The 17,157-nt window shown below is 41.9% G+C and overlaps 1 protein-coding gene across 4 annotated transcripts in view; it reads right to left on the bottom strand.

The window, feature by feature from the left end:
• LOC124553721 (protein brambleberry-like) overlaps positions 1-17,157 on the bottom strand; it is a 200,722-nt gene that overhangs the window by 43,326 nt on the left and 140,239 nt on the right. For all 4 annotated transcript variants that reach the window (XM_047127637.1, XM_047127638.1, XM_047127636.1 and 1 more), the window contains exon 10: positions 15,829-16,064. In XM_047127637.1, the coding sequence (XP_046983593.1) occupies positions 15,829-16,064 (236 nt within the window). The remainder of the gene's footprint in view (positions 1-15,828; positions 16,065-17,157) is intronic.

Below are 17,157 nucleotides of genomic sequence, written 5' to 3'. Positions count from 1 at the left end.
ACAAATGCTACAGAAAAACTTCAAATAATGAAACAATCTGAATGTCAAATGTGGGGGAGGGGTCAGTCTCTTTTTCCATACTTAACAACTTTCAACGTGAGCTCCATTTATTTCTCTGCAGACATCAAAACGGTACTCTATTTCACACCTTGTGCTTTACAGCATCTCTGGTTTTACACTCAAAATAGCTGTCAAAATTCACTTCTGCAGATGCCCCAGATTTAGAGTTTTTTCTGCGCAGGCCGTACTTTTAAACGTAGCCCCAGTAAAAGAAAGGGGTAAGATTGAGCTTGGGTGGGTGGGAGTGTTGGGGGAGAGGGGGGGGGGGGGGAATAGGCACATCCCTACCTATCCAACCACTTGGAAATATATCGTTTAGTGTGTTACACACTTCGAGATGATGATGATGGCCTGCATGAAAATGACATGGTGTTTTTGTTCAATTTCTGCAGTTTAAGGAAACAAACAGTTTTAGCACACAACTGTAACACTACAGATATTACAAAACACATGGTGTGAAATTGATTGTTATTTTGATGTATGCAGAGCAACATATGGAGCTAACTTGAAACTCATTAAGGTTTGGAAAAAAAAACTTTGATCCCCCCCCCCTCACCCTCTCTCCACTTTGACATTCAAATCACTTCATTATCTTGAACAGTTTTTCTGTAACATTTGTTCAAAATCCCAGCATTCTTTTTGGAACACCCTGTAATAGTAAACGACATTTAACATTTAGTGTTGGGCAAGTAGAAGCTCTCCAGAGTCATTAGCCTCTATCAAAAGGAAATGGCTACTGAGGAACAAAGAACAGCAAAAAAGATAGGAATTACAGCACAAGGGAAAGGACTATGCAATACAGAAACAGCATGCTAATGTACAGGGAAGTCCACAGGTGTTGCACCACTCTTCTAACACAAAACCAGGGGGATTAACAGAATTTTAGAGTCAAGCACTAAGGGATAAGATGGGGAGAAATTCCATGATTCTATGTGACCAATATGGTGACCATTTTGGAAACTGCAATCTTGAATATAACTCTTAACAGTCAAATAGAAAGGGTGTCATGTGACATATGAAACAGAGAATTACATACAGAAAAAAAGGTTGCTTTTCCTTTAAGCATAGCTTTATTAATTCTCTAGTTATGACCGATGTTTCTTTCTTACAGGAGCCACGAAATGAAAGCTGATGCCGTCAACACAAGCAGAGTGCATTGCGATTGTCCTGATATCGTGACACAGCATTCATGTTATTACAGATGCCTTCAATGGACAGCACCTCCACAAACCACCCATTACCCACAGTGTGACGGTGAAACTTGTTGCGAAATTCTCTCGAACTGGCTCTCTAGCAGACAATGTGAAAGCTGGACAATTAAAAACAGCTACAGATAAAGTGCACCGACTGTTCTTGCAGTGCTCCGTATGAGTCCTTAGCTTTACTCATTCTCAAGTTATGTCCCGTCTCGTAGTGAACAAGGTAAGTGCTGCTCGTAACACACAATGGCTGCAAAATGTGCCATCAACCTGTTGTAAAGCACATTGTGAGGCGGGTGGTCTCTCTCACCCAGTTCTCGTGGACATTAACCACATACCAGAATGTGAGAGCAACTGTCAACAATCCATCCCCTGAGCTGTGCAAGGTTTCTGATCTCCTCTATCTGTGTGCAAGGTTTCTGATCTCCACTATCTGTGCAATCGCCTAAACATGCAACCCTAACCTGCATATATAAATCTAACAGACTTAAACCTAGGGAATGTGCACGCATTCTCTGTGAAAACTGGATATCCTTGTCTGCCCATATATCTATTCTGTAATAAGGAAGGGCAGCATAATGTTGAAAGAAAGTTGGAAACATTTCATCTCCAGATAACTGTGACGGCAGCATATTTTCATTTCACAACAGCTGAACGACAAAAGGCCCGACAATACGAGAACCACATATTCCACACCAAACTGCCACTTTCAATATGTGGGCTACCTCCCGATGGATCCACGAAGTGAGGACTGACATCTGACCAGTATTTGTGATTCCGTATATTTACCTCTCGTTCACACATTGTTACCTTCATCCGTATACAGTGCGTCGTAGGGGAAACGATGGTTTTCCTCCAGCTTCCCATTCTGCAAATTCGACCCGACCCAACAATCTGGACCATTCCTGAAACAATGCTGTAACATTTGCATTTTGTAAAGGTGCCATTTACGTGTGGCCGAAATCTCCATACAGATGTATGGCTAAACCCAGTTTTATGCCAGCTGCAGTGAGTACTGACCTCTGCTCCTTGGACCCTTACTAAACATGTCAGAAAAGTGGTCAATTGGTTTATAAGAGGGAGGGGGGGGGGGGGGGGGGGGGAAGGGACCAAACAGCTAGGTCAGTGGTCCCTTGTTCTGAATAAAACAATGTCACAAAGGTGAGAATAAAACGAGCAAGACTGAAAACACAAAATGGAGAGAAAGGAAAAACCACAAGAACAACAGAAGGGCAACAAACACTTAAATGGAAAAAAGGGGAGAAGAAAACCACAGAAACGCAAGAAACAGGTAGAAGAGATTGTTAACGACAAAACAGATTACCACTGCTGGCTGACCATGGGCATAAACAGGAGAAGCCAGCCACTCTGCAACACCTTAAAACCACTACCCTAGAAGCACTAGGGTGGAGGACACAAAGGGACAAATGACATGCACTAAAATTCAGATCAAATGATAAAACCCACCCTCACGAATAAAGCATAAAACTAAATCAGCTGACGAGGTTCTGTCAGATAAAATCAGCGCCAACGAGTCCGGTGACCCAAGATTCTGTCGCTGGCCGGTCTAAGCGGGACAGTCCACCAGAATATGTCTCAGAAAAGTGGTTCATGTTGCTTCATCCATGGCTCTTGTCCCATTTTTGGTTTGTCTGCAACAGAGCCAGCTTCACAGAACTTCACAAGTTTCAACGTCAACACTGTGTGCAATGGGTGGTTGTTCTGGGTGGTGTCAGTTGCCACCATCTCCGCTGACACAGGTCCTCCTCCCTCGTGAAAGCAGAATGATCTCAATATGCTCGAGTTGTGTTAATGCCATTAGCTTTCACATCACCTATTTGGAAGAAACTTCAGTCATAACTCGACAATCACAAAAGCTATGCTTCAATGAAAGGTGTCACTGATTTTCAATGTAATTCTCTTTTTGTTTCATATGTCACAAGACCCCTTTTTTGTTTGAAAATTAAGAGCTGCATCTAAAATGTCAGCTTCCAAAGTGGCCACCACGCTGGTAACGTAGCCTCACATCTTCTCCCTCCCGCCATTTGTGGTCTTTAGCTGAAGAAAAGTGGCTTCTGGGGAACAGAGAATAGCACGAACACGGGAATATAAAGACTGTGCAACATAGAAACAGCAAGCCAATGTAGAACATAAGGTATGAGGTACAGTTGGTGGTGAGGCGAAATGCATTCTGGAAATGTCTTTTCTCGAGACATTCTTCAGAATATTCACCACACAATTATAATTTTTTCCTACCTTTTAAAAATTCACATTTCCAACTCGACAGCCGACAAAATAAATTTACGATATTCGTCTGACGACAGCCCCTAGGAAATTCACCGGTGTTCAGTTTGTTGCCCCAATGTGACAGTGGGATGCATGGAATTAAGGTTTAGTGTATAATGTCTGTATCTTTTTTTGAAGGAGGCCAGAACATCCTGATCAAATTTGAGAGTCATCATCTTGAATTACCACAGCTAATATGGCATCATTTCATTGTCACCTACGTGGTCTAGTCAGAAGGTGCTTTTATTCAGCTTTTAAGTACTAAGTATTCTAACAAATTTTAGGCCAAAAACAGTTCATGTCTGTTGTTACTACATCATTGCTGGGTTCTATAGAAACTGCTGCTGCGTGATGTTACAAGAGTTTCTCCAACCAAATTTCATTTTCTATTAACCTGGTGCCAAAAATTTTTGGCTTGTAAAAGGTAGTGTAATGGCCCATACACACGATCGTTTCTTGGAACTCTCAGACAAATGTTTCCTGAATGCATATCTCTTCAAATGGTTAATACAGAAGAGAATTATTTGGAGAGCCCCCTCCTCTCTCCTATCCCAGTAATGGGGCATCTCTGCAAATATGTGACTGGACTGAGCAATATTTGACTCGTGAAACCCAGTGGACTGTAGTGGACAGTGAACATTTCACAGAAACAAAAGTAAAAGTCAATATGCTTCACGGAAGAGTTGCAGGATTGGTAATGTTCTCAGTACACCTAACTGAGTTATCACTTAGGATCAACAGTACTGTAACGATGTTCGCTTACGACGCATTTCTGTACAGAAAAGTATTGCCACTGGCCAACTGTATCAAACTACAGAAAGATATGGTTATAATAGAGGGAAACATTCCACGTAGGAAATATATATCTAAAAACAAAGATGACGTGACTTACCAAATGAAAGTGCTGGCAGGTCGACAGACACACAAACAAACACAAACATACACACAAAATTCAAGCTTTCGCAACAAACTGTTGCCTCATCAGGAAAGAGGGAAGGAGAGGGAAAAACGAAAGGATGTGGGTTTTAAGGGAGAGGGTAAGGAGTCATTCCAATCCCGGGAGCGGAAAGACTTACCTTAGGGGGAAAAAAGGACGGGTATACACTCGCACTCCTTACCCTCTCCCTTAAAACCCACATCCTTTCGTTTTTCCCTCTCCTTCCCTCTTTCCTGATGAGGCAACAGTTTGTTGCGAAAGCTTGAATTTTGTGTGTATGTTTGTGTTTGTTTGTGTGTCTGTCGACCTGCCAGCACTTTCATTTGGTAAGTCACATCATCTTTGTTTTTAGATATATAAACTACAGAAAGACTTTGATAAAATGTTTACTCGGTGTGAACCTTGTTCGGTAAACTGTGCAAACATTTTTTTGGCATCTTTATGAGTCATAAGGTACTTTATGTAACACACAAATATGCTTTAAGTAGTAAGTATCCTACGAGCAGTTCATGTATGTTGTGGTCATTACATATTTTTCTTCATTGCTGGGACCTGTAGGACTACCTCAACATTACTGAATACCAGTAGAGAGGCTCATACAGAAACCAGCAATGCAGAAAATGAAGCAGCGACCACAACATACGTGAACTGCTTTTAGGCCACAATTTTGTTGGAATAACTAGCGCTGGAAACATGTTTGGATTTTATAGAAATGAATAAAAGTACCCTCTGATGATGGCACAGAGGTGCCGAAATATGTATGTATAAACAACAGTTGTTTGCATAACAGGCACGCCTGAATTTTCATAACTTAGTCTGCAAACATGGCAGCTCCTACAGCTTCAAATTCAAATGATGATTACTTATGATGTGAATTTAGAGAACCTGTATTCAAAGGAGAGTGTACAAACATTATGCTGCCACCACTATATATCTTCAGTAGGGACGGTGAGGATGAGGTCAGACTCTAGGACACATAATTACTGCTACAGCCAGTCATATAATTGTGCCTGTCTGCAATTTCACGCGTCTTCTTTACGGTAAGTAGCAATCTGTCTTTTCCTACATTGTCCATATTCCTACCTGGAGTTTCCATTGTTTGAAATATGTGATATCAGGTGTTTCAAAATGAATATTGGGGTTTTAAGGCTTTGTAGCATTTATTACATTCAACTTATAAATAATACATCAAATGAAAGAGCAACTCAAACAGTTTAACTTGTTCAATGTAAGCATAATTCGTCACCTGCCACACATCGATTCCATAGGCAAGTTCTTCCCAAATCTTTATCAGTGTGTCTGGAGTAATTGCTGCAAGAACTGCTCCAATCCTGTTTACTAAGTAGGGTAGACCAGCCGACAGCAGAGGCACGTACACGCCATCTTTTACGAAGGGAAATATCACACAGTAATGGACTGGGTTGATGTGGAAGTCACGCAAAACGAGCTACGTCATCTGGCCAATTACGGCCAATCCGGCAGTTGGGTACAATGTCGTTTAAGCAATCGCGTGTTGAATTATGCCGGTGTGAGACAGTGTATGGTTTCGCTGCCAAATAACGTTCTGCAGTTCAGCCTCTTCCAACTGAGGAAAGAACTGTAGTTCTCGTTCAAGCTCTTCCAAACTATGCCCCCAGGGCGCCAGTGTCCGCGGCCAGCGCCCCAGGCGAATTCGTCTGTCGTCGCAGTGGCCGAGCCGTGTCGCTTAGCTGGCCGTGCGGACCGCCCAACCGCCCGCCGGGCCTCACCATGTCCCTGTACGCGCCGGCAGCGGCCAAAAGCGACACAAATCCATTAGACAACAGACGTAAGGCTACAGTGGATTGAGATGGATGGTCATCAGCAGCAGACAAAAAGAAAGAGGAACGGGGCAAGTCCACACTATTTAAACCCGAGTGGGAAACTAATTTCCTTTGTACTGCTATCGAAAACCACGTCAAACGTTTGGTATGACATCGGAACCTCATGTATTTAAAAAAGTATTCGACTGAACGGCACTTTAATACCTGACACGAACATCAGTTTGAAAATTTGTCGCAAGAGGAACGCCAGTCAAAGCTTTAAGAACTGAAAGAAAATTTCAAGCAGCATTACAGTGAAGTAAGTGTTCCTATCGTATGACTCTTTATAATTTATAAAGATGATAAATAAAACTATATTTCATAATCTGTCACTTAGCAATGTGCCAGTTATCGAATATCAGATTGTCAGCAACAAGGAACATTTCTTTTCAGTTAATTTTTATATTTGGGTTGCATTAAATCGTGTCGCACAGACCCAAGAAAAAGTTTCAGGTGCGTTATTTTTTGCCACTTTCTGAAAAGCCGCCACAAACGCTCTCTCGGGCAGCAAAGTGTCACTAAGAGTCATTCTTTGTTTTTGTATACTTGTGTTTTTATGGATGGGAAAACATATGTTGCAGTATCATTTTTATTTTAAATTAATTAAAACGCAGATATTCCAATAAATAAAAATTTATTTTGCGACTACATTTCGCTGTCCTTGATAGCGTCTAAGGCCACTTTTTGGAGGAACTTGGGGAAAACACACCTAAAACCAATCTTTCATTGTTAGTTTTTTATTTGAGTTTCGGTGAATAAACAATTGTTAAAATGATAAAAGTGTTTTAAACAACAGGATTGTACAAAGTTAATTGTATGTTCTTTTTTTTGCCGTGGTAGGAGCAGGAAACAGGTGGGCCAAGTTTGCGCGCTAGTTACAAATGCTTGCTGAGAGTTGCAAAAGCAGGGCAACCCTTTGCGGCTGGGAATCTCATCAAGGATTGTCTGACCGACTCGGCGGCTAGTATTTGTCCAGCAGAGCTCACGGAAAAATTTGAAAAAGGGATCTTTCGCCTCAAACTGTTGCTCGCCATGTCGAAGATACGGCCTCAGATATGGAACAGCAATTAATGGAGAGAACGGCAAACTTCATTTCGCTTTCTATCGCTCTTGACGAGTCCCCGGGTGCTGCGGACATATCTCAGCTCGTAATATTCATTCGATGTGTCGACGACAATCTGCGCATCACAGAAGAATTTTTCGACCTTATACCACTAAAAGAAACAACCACGAGTTTGGATATTTTTCTAGCCGCAGAAAACGTGTTGGAGTCAATGGGTTTAAAATGGGAACACCTGACCAGTGTAACAAAGTATGGAGCCCCTGCGCTATAAAGGATACGCGCTGGATTTCCGAGTTCTGTCAGGTCAAAAATGGCTGAAGTTGGCCGTTCCTTATTCGCGGCAGTCCATTGTCTGATACACCAGGAGGCACTTTGTGCGAAGATTGTCAACATAAAAAATGTTATGGACACAATTCTTCGAAGGGTTAATTATCTTCGATCGGATGGACTCACACATCGCCAATTTAAAGAATTTCTGGCTGATATTGAAACAGAATACCCCGACATCCCCTACCATGCCGACATAAGATGGCTGAGCAGAGGAAAGGTGCTTATACTTTGTCATCCTATGTGGGTGGCGAATTTGGCTTTTTTGAGTGATCTTAGAGGTCATTTAAATACTTTGAACATTTCACTCCAAGGTGAAAATCACTCTGTTGCTGATTTAGTGCAGAATGATTCAAGCATTTCAAAAAAATCTTATTTTGTGGGAAAAACAGTTGCGTGAGAAGAATTGTTGTCACTTTCCTGCACTAGACAGCGTTAAAGAAGATGTGGATTTTTCAGATTATGTTCAAATCATTCTCGAATTACAAGGACAGTTTGAAAACAGATTTTTGGAGATAAATGAGCTTCAGTCAGCCTTAGATATATATTTTGTTCGCCCGTTTTCCCTTCGGGCAGAGGACGTCTCACAAGTGCTTCAACTAGAGCTGACTGACCTGCAGTGCGATATCCGCTCGAATGACCACTTTCTTATGTGTAAAACACTGGATGACTTTTACAGTTGTCTCCCACGAGAGAAATATCCTCTTTTGCACAAGCACGTGGCCAAAGTTCTGTCAATGTTTGGCTCCACATATATTTGTGAGCGCTTTTTCTCTCTGTTAAAGCTTGCTAAAACTAAGAACCGTTCATTACTTGGTGATAAAAATTTGACTAATTCTTTGAGGTTAGCAGTCTCACAGAATATTGTACCAAACCTAGACAAAATTGTTTCTTCAAAAAGGAAAAACATATAAAATGTTAACTGTCTTCTTTAACAATGTTGACTGTAGGAATTAAAGAGCTTTATAGTGTTAATTCTATTTTTTAATAAGTTTTCAAAGTTGGTCAGTTAAAATTACTACGTAAAAAACGGTAAACTAAGCATCCGATTTCTAAACTCTGAGAAGGGATACAAAAAGCTGTACCACGAAGTACAACAAAAAATATTTACTTGTAACTACTAACAGTAGGAGACTCTATATCCCTTACATAAAATTATTTCTAAAATAGAATATTTATGACTCTTAGTTCATTTAAGAAACTGATGTATTTTTCAGAAGACGCCTACTGTACATATGACGAGTGTGCATGTGCAGTACTAGTAGAATCAACCTGTGGGTCAGAAAACTACTAAGTTGTTCTTCGATTCTTGTTTTGGATATTGTTTTCTAAAGCTTTGCGCAGTAATTCTGCCACACGAACACTAGTTGTTACCTCGACAGTAAATGGTTTGCTCGTTTTACCGCTCAAAGAACACTTTTACAGAGCTGGCGCTTCCTCCGTTATTTCATTTACGTGGGATCTGACCGCGGGGTAGTCCAGTGCAGAGCAGGGCTGTGGGATCTCACTCGCTCCGCAGCTCCCCCTCACTCCTATGCTGACACTAGCGACACACGGTCGCGGACGGGGTGCTGACACACGGTCGCGGACCGGGTGCTGAACTACACCGCCTTACGATCACAGGGGCTCAGGCGCGTCCGCCGGGCACAATTCTTGGATGAGCCTGTTCTAGTGCATCGAGATAAGGAACACCGGTTGCAGTTGCTTCACCGAAAAAGAAATGCTGATAAATTTTCTGCTGGGACGTGGTACATAAAAACACCCAATTTGCAAGAATCTCTTACCGTCTTGCAGAGATTTTCTGATACGCAGATGCACACATTGTGTGCTTTAAGTTTGTTGTATGTTGCTAAGTGCTCTCTAACTCTCATATACCGGATGAATAAAATCTGAGTATTTGAGTGCCGCCATTTTCACTGCATCAAGGCGTGTGCGCATGCTTGCAGACGTGTGAGCGTGTGCGGTCACACACACACACACACACACACACACACACACACACACACACAATTTTTAACCGTTGCATTGTGAAAATTTTAATGTAAGATGATACCTCTTAATGAGTAGATTGTAGCATTTGAAATTCGATCCATAATTATGATAATATTGGAAATCAAATTTTTGTTGGTCCCGAAACCCATCTGGTATTCAAGCTGCAACTGATACGGGTTCCTCATTCTGGGATAGTTACTTAGTAATCTAGATTTTAATAACAAACTAAAGCACATAACAGACAAGTAAATCTAATGAGGTATTCACATCTACACATATACTCCACAAGCCACCATATGATGGGTGGTGGAGGGTACCCTGTACCAATACTAGTCATTGCCTTTCCTGTTCCACTCTGAAACAGACCAAGGGAAGAACGAGTGTTTATGTGCCTCTCTCTAATGTTATCTACATAGCCCATACAGTAAATGTACGTTGGCGGCAGCAGAATCACTCTCTGGTCAGTCTTGATGCCAGTTCTCTAAATTTTCTCAACTGTGCACCTCAAAAAGAGTGTCGCCTTCCCTCCAAATATATCATTTGAGTTCTTCGGGCATCTCCGTAACACGCGGTCACTGTTCGAACTTACCTGTAAGAAATATAGCAGCCCACCTCTAAAATGTTTCAATGTCTTACTGTACACCGACAGGTTGTGGTTCCCACATACACCAACAGTACTCAGCAATGGGTCACACCGGTGTCCTATATGCGGTCTCCTTTACAGGTGAACTACACTTTCCTAAAATTCTCCAAATAAACGAAAATCTACCATTTGCCTTCGCTACTACAGTCCTTAATATGCTCATTCCATTTCATATCGCTTTGCACCATTGCATCTTTGCACCATTGCATTAATAGACTTGACTGTGTCACACAGCACACTACTAATACTGTATTCAAACATTATACTCATCTGCTTTAACTTACAGTTAGCTGCCATTTGTCACACCAACTAAAAATTCTATCCGAGTCATCTTGTATCTTCCTGTAGTCACTCAAATGATGACACTTTCCCATACAATACATTTCCTCCGTAATTATTAATATACATCCATTCATTTGCAAAATTGAGACTGCCTAGTGTAACTTATGGTGTGGAAGCATACTCAGGATAGAGAGGGGCACTAGTTGAAGCATTGGGACACTCTCCACTGGCAGTGCTAGCCTGACTTCTGCCGAGGAAGGCCGTATACTTTAACACTCCACTAAGATGTTGATTCTGGAACTAATAAAGTACTTGCCTAAATGCTAAACTATACTGAACACTGGTGCGAGTTTTCAAAATAGCATCAGAGTGGAAATAGGTTATTTCACTCAGTTAAGCAAAAGGAAAGTGCCATGTAGGTAGTAACTTTTGACAGAGTATGAAAGTATTATTCAGAATTGTAAAGTTATCTAGAATGATAGTAGATCAGCATTTTTTAGTCAAAACGCTGCTGCAACATAAGGTATTCTGGTGTACAGCTGTATCTCTGGGTAAATTTCTGGTTGTTGTCTTTCAAACAACGGAAAATCCATGATGGAATGTAACGATATTATGAAAAGGAAAGTTGCTACTCACCATAGAGCGGAGATGCTGAGATGCAGATAGGCACAAAAAACGTTTTTATTTATTACAGAATTCTCACACACTTGTAGAAGTAATTTCCACGATTCTGAAAAACCTCTAATTTAGCCAACTGTAGTGTCACGTGGCTGATCACAGTGAAATAATATAAGGTGGCGCACGAAAAACAGGCCCGATACAGACTGCTCGCCAATTGCACACGATTTGTTGACCGCTATGAGCAGAATAGATACACATGTAATAACTAGGCAGTAAAGAAATAACAAATAAGCTAATGCAAACAACTTCGAAACAGTAGGTGACAATCGGTGGGCGACAGTGAGCAGTCTAGTACTCAGTCCACTTTTTCGTGCGCTACCCTGTAGCGCTGAAATAATATTGTAGGAGTTATCATAGTCTCTTAACAAAATACGAGACCAGACATTCGATTATGGAGCGCGGGCTTCATTCGGTTGTATGTCGGTCTGCCTTCCGTAACAGTGAACAAAGAGAAGAAGATGGAAAATGGGCACTCGCGTGTGCCGTGTCGACTATAAAATACATTTTAATTACTGGTCTTGAATGGTGAATAGGGTACGAAAAGAAACAGAAGTACAGAGATCATGGAAGGTTTGAAACAGATTTAAAATGGGCATGCGCAGCGAACGAATTGAACAACTTGATACTGAAGTAAATAGGAGCTGTCGGCACTGGAACTGCGACAAGTGACCACACGAAGAAGTAAGAGTCTGGCTGAAGGAGACCGAGATGGAGAAGGGAACAGGACTGAGGCTGGAACGAGACCAGCCGACGTGCTGTTGCGAGAACGAGACCGACTGTTTCTCATTCCCAGGAACTATAAGTAGAAAGCCGCAACCTAAATGACCTATGAAAGGCCGTTCCTTAGAATTCGTTTCTCGCTCCTTCCTTTCATCTTGGTCAATCTGCCAAAGCAGATTTACTAAACACAGCCTTCCGAAATGCCTTTACAAAAGAAGATGAAGTAAATATTCCAGAATCCGAATCGAGAACTGCTGCCAACATGAGTAACGTAGAAGTAAATATCCTCGGAGTAGTGAAGCAACTCAAATCACTTAATAAAAGCAAGTCTTCTGGTCCAGACTGTATACCAATTAGGTTCCTTTCGGAGTATGCTGATGCATTAGCTCCATACTTAACAATCATATACAACCGTTTGCTTGACGAAAGATCCGTACCCAAAGACTGGAAAGTTGCACAGGTCACACCAATATTCAAGAAAGGTAGTAGGAGTAATCCACTAAATTACAGGCCCATATCCTTAACGTCGATATGCAGCAGAATTTTGGAACGTATATTGTGTTCAAACACTATGAATTACATCGAAGGAAACGGTCTAGTGACACACAGTCAACACGGGTTTAGAAAACATCGTTCTTGGCAAGCACAACTAGCTCTTTATTCGCATGAAGTGCTGAGTGCTATCGACAGAGGATTTCAGATCGATTCCGTATTCCTGGATTTCCGGAAGGCTTTTGACACTGTACCACACAAGCGGCTCGTAGTAAAATTGCGTGCTTATGGAATATCATCTCAGTTATGTGACTGGATTTGCGATTTCCTGTCAGAGAGGTCACAGTTCGTAATAACTGACGGAAAGTCATGGAGTAAAACAGAAGTGATTTCTGGCGTTCCCCAAGGTAGTGTTATAGGTCCTTTGTTGTTCCTTATCTATATAAACGATTTTGGAGACAATCTGAGCAGCTGTCTTCGGTTGTTTGCAGATGACGCTGTTATTTATCGACTAATAAAGTCATCTGAAGATCAAAACAAAACTGCAAAACGATTTAGAAAAAACATCTAAATTGTGCGAAAAGTGGCAGTTGACCCTCAATAACGAAAAGTGTGAGGTCATCCACATGAGTGTTAAAAGGAGCTCGTTAAACTTCGGTTACACTATAAATCAGTCTAATCTAAAAGCCGTAAATTCAACTAAATACCTAGGTATTACAATTACGAACAACTTAAATTGGAAAGAACACACAGAAAATGTTGTGGGGAAGGCTAACCAAAGGCTGCGTTTTACTGCCAGGACACTTAGAAAATGTAACAGATGTACTAAGGAGACTGCCTACACTATGCTTGTCCATCCTCTTTTAGAATACTGCTGCGCAGTGCGGGATCCTTACCAGGTAGGACTGACGGAGTACATCGAAAAAGTTCAAAGAAAGGCAGCACGTTTTGTATTATAGCAAAATATGGTAGTGTGTGTCACAGAAATGATACAGGATTTGGCCTGGAAATGATTAAAAGAAAGGCGTTTTTTGTTGCGACAGAATCTTCTCACGAAATTCCAATCACCAACTTTCTCCTCCAAATGCGAAAATATTTTGTTGACACCGACCTACATAGGGCGGGAGGATAATCACGATAACATAAGGGAAATCAGAGCTCGTACGGAAAGATATAGGTGTTCATTCTTTCCACATGCAATAAGTGATTGGAATAATAGAGAATTGTGAAGGTGGTTCGACGAACCCTCTGCCAGGCACTTAAATGTGATTTGCAGAGTATCCATGTAGATGTAGATGTAGAACCATTCCTTTGGAGCTGTTAGTTCGCGAATGACCCATCTGTAGTGTGCGCACGCGCCCAAACACACGCAGCACGCAAATGTAACTCGCACATACAATTGCAGTCTTAGGCAACTGCACCTGAAACCCCACTGCGGGCAGCAATACCAGTGCACGGTGGGAGCGGCGAATGGGTGGGTGTAAGGAGCAGGCTGGGGCAGGGAGGGGGAGGGACAGTACGATGGAGATGCCGGGAAAGGAGGAAAACTGAGTGCAGTGGTGGAATGACAGCTGTGTAGTGCTGGAATGGGAACGGACCGGATGAGTCAGGACAGTGACTAAAAAAGGAGTTGAGGCCAGGAGGATTATGGGAACGTAGGATGTATTGCTGGGAAACTTTCCCTGCCCTTTGTCTAACCTGCAGCACTTCGCTGTCCGCCACCCCCACCGTACTACCCCTCCCCCTCCCCCGTTACTCCCTCCCAGTTGCCACTCCCATACTCCCATCATGCACTAGTGCTGGTGCTCGCAGTGTGGTTTCAGTTGCCTGAGACTACAGTCGTGTGTGTGTGTGTGTGTGTGTGTGTGTGTGTGTGTGTGTGTGTGAGGCAGAAATTGACATGTTGATTGAATATAAATTCTTGTATAGCTTTATAATTTACAATACATTAACAGTTTCACTCAATCTTTTTTAAGAGACGTGTCGGAGTGCAGTTTTCATTTAATACCATGTTTTCAGGTTTATATTTTACAAATTTAATTTTTTAGTAGTAGATTATTTTCTCTCAGTGTCTGGCTACACTGTCTGTATTTGTTTCACTAGTGGGAATGCGGTTCACGATAAAATTCTACGATAAACACGAGAGACAGACATAATGTCACGCAAGGGAAGGCATCCTGAAGATACGACATCTTTTGTGTACTCTCACTATACTCTAGGTGCCAAACATGACTGGTTAACAACCACTTGCTTATACACAATCCACACCAGTGAGGGCATTGTGCCTGTACACTAAAGATATGTTCATCTTAGTTTGGGCTATATTATTTTGTGGCCAACCGTGTGCTTCCCTTTTTTTTTATCTAATTGCAGCAAGTGCAGGGATTTATGCTGTGCTTAATTGCAGTCCAGAGGTCCTGTTTATTGTGATACCCCTTGGGCAGATACATAATGTGGAGATTTCACTGTATAAACAAATACCAAAGCCACAGGAGTGAATACTTAACAATCATCTAGAAATCTCTCAGCTGCTTAGATACTGTAATCTGAGGACTCCAGTCCAGAACTGGAGCTGGCACCTGCTGATAAGAGGCTAACTAAACAGCACCTGTGAAGACACCCAAGTCCCACAGATGCATCACATAGCACTTTCCACAAAATTTTCACATCTTCCTGACACATTTGTTGTCTTCCTCTTTTGCCAGGAGCAGACAGTTAACATGTCTTCAGTGTTTCTTTCTGTATGCCAATATATTACAACTCTGATAAATCCAGATGCGATTTCTGAACTCTGCGATGTTGGTAAGAACAGATTTTTTCCTTAAATCTTCTCAAAAACATTATGCACAAATCAGTTTCTCGGTGCCTTTTATTGGTTCTTCTGTGACTATATGTCACTACAGAACTTGACACATTTTTGCAGCACTTAAGAAAGACAAGACTAAATGAGCATGACTGGTTGGAAAGAGAAGAGTAACTGTCCAATGAGGTTCAAACGAAGAACTACACTAAACTTTTAACAAAGTGACTCGCAAAAACAGGAACGACTTTCAAAGTTTTAGCACAGCTCACAGTGTCGCTCCGACAATGAAATAACTTACATATAGTTAGGGCCTATTTCCAGTGGCATCACAACATTTGGAGTAAGTGTACCACAACTGACAACCAATTGCCAAGTGCACTGAGTGGGCATTTGTTTACATTAGGATAATGGTTAGTGTTAACAGACTACGGACACTGTTACAACTTAAGATTTGCCCGACATAATACGCAGTGTACCAACATTTACAGATTAGTCGACCTACACTGAAATGCGTGACAGGTGTCGACTCCCTCAGAGGGTCCTTCACGAACAGGCCGTCGTCGTCGTCCCCGGCGAGCTCGTCGTCGCTGAAGTCTGCGCAGTTGTGAGGGTCTGCGCGGTCACCGTCGCCCTCTCGAGGGAAGGTGGGGCTGCCTGCCCCCGTCAGCTTCGGGGGCGACAGGTGCAGAGTGTTGGCTCGCGGCCACAACCACGAGGGCACCAGTCTCAGTACGGCACCTGCGAAATGGAATTTGTTTGCACGTTCCATCCATCCTGTCGACAAGGAGAACTTACAGGGACGAAAAATGTGTCTGTAAGCTACACATAAATAAAGAATAGCAAATGATAGAAACTTAACCTGTATTCTGTGTTTACAATCAACTATCCCTATTCAGTTTAACACTATTCCCACTCATTATTTTTTTCTTTTTGTTGTCGTCTTCAGCCTGAAGACCAGTTTGATGCGGCTCTCTATCCTAGCCTCTTCTGTGAAAGCCTCCACATCTACGCATACCTATCCCAACCTACATTCATTTGAACCTGCTTACTGTATACGTTCTTTGGTCTCCTCTATAATATTTAACCCCTCCCCACACTGCCAAACTGACAATTCCTTGACGCCTCAGGGTTGTCCTATCAACCAATGATGTCTTCTTTTAGTCAGATTGTGCCATAGATTTCTTTTTTCCTCAATTCAATTCCTTATTAGTTATTAATCTACATGCCTAATCTTCAACATTCTTCTGTAGCGACACTTTTCGAAAACTTCACTTCTGTTTTTGTCTGAACTGCTTATTGCCCCTGTTCCCTTTTGTACAAGGATACACTCCAGACAAATATCTTAAAAAAGTGATTTCCTAACACTTGTTGTTGTTGTGGTCTTCAGTCCTGAGACTGCTTTGATGCAGCTCTCCATGCTACTCTATCCTGTGAAAGCTGCTTCATCTCCCACTACCTACTGCAACCTACATCCTTCTGAATCCGTTTAGTGTATTCATCTCTTGGTCTCCCTCTACGATTTTTACCCTCCACGCTGCCCTCTAATACTAAATTGGTTATCCCTTGGTTCCTCAGAATATGTCCTACCAAATGATCCCTTCATCTAGTCAAGTTGTGCCACAAATTTCTCTTCTCGCCAATTCTATTCAATACCTCCTCATTAGTTATGTGATCTACCCATCTAATCTTCAGCATTCCTTTGTAGCACCACATCTCGAAAGCTTCTGTTCTCCTCTTGTCTAATCTATTTATCGTCCACGTTTCACTTCCATACATGGTTAGCACTCCTTACAAATACTTTCAGAAACGCCTTCTGGACACACAAATCTAT

This window comes from Schistocerca americana, chromosome 11, assembly GCF_021461395.2.
Source record: "Schistocerca americana isolate TAMUIC-IGC-003095 chromosome 11, iqSchAmer2.1, whole genome shotgun sequence".
Lineage (NCBI taxonomy): Eukaryota > Metazoa > Arthropoda > Insecta > Orthoptera > Acrididae > Schistocerca > Schistocerca americana.
The sequence above is the reverse complement of the archived record's forward strand: the minus strand, read 5'-3'. Positions and strand labels throughout refer to the sequence as shown.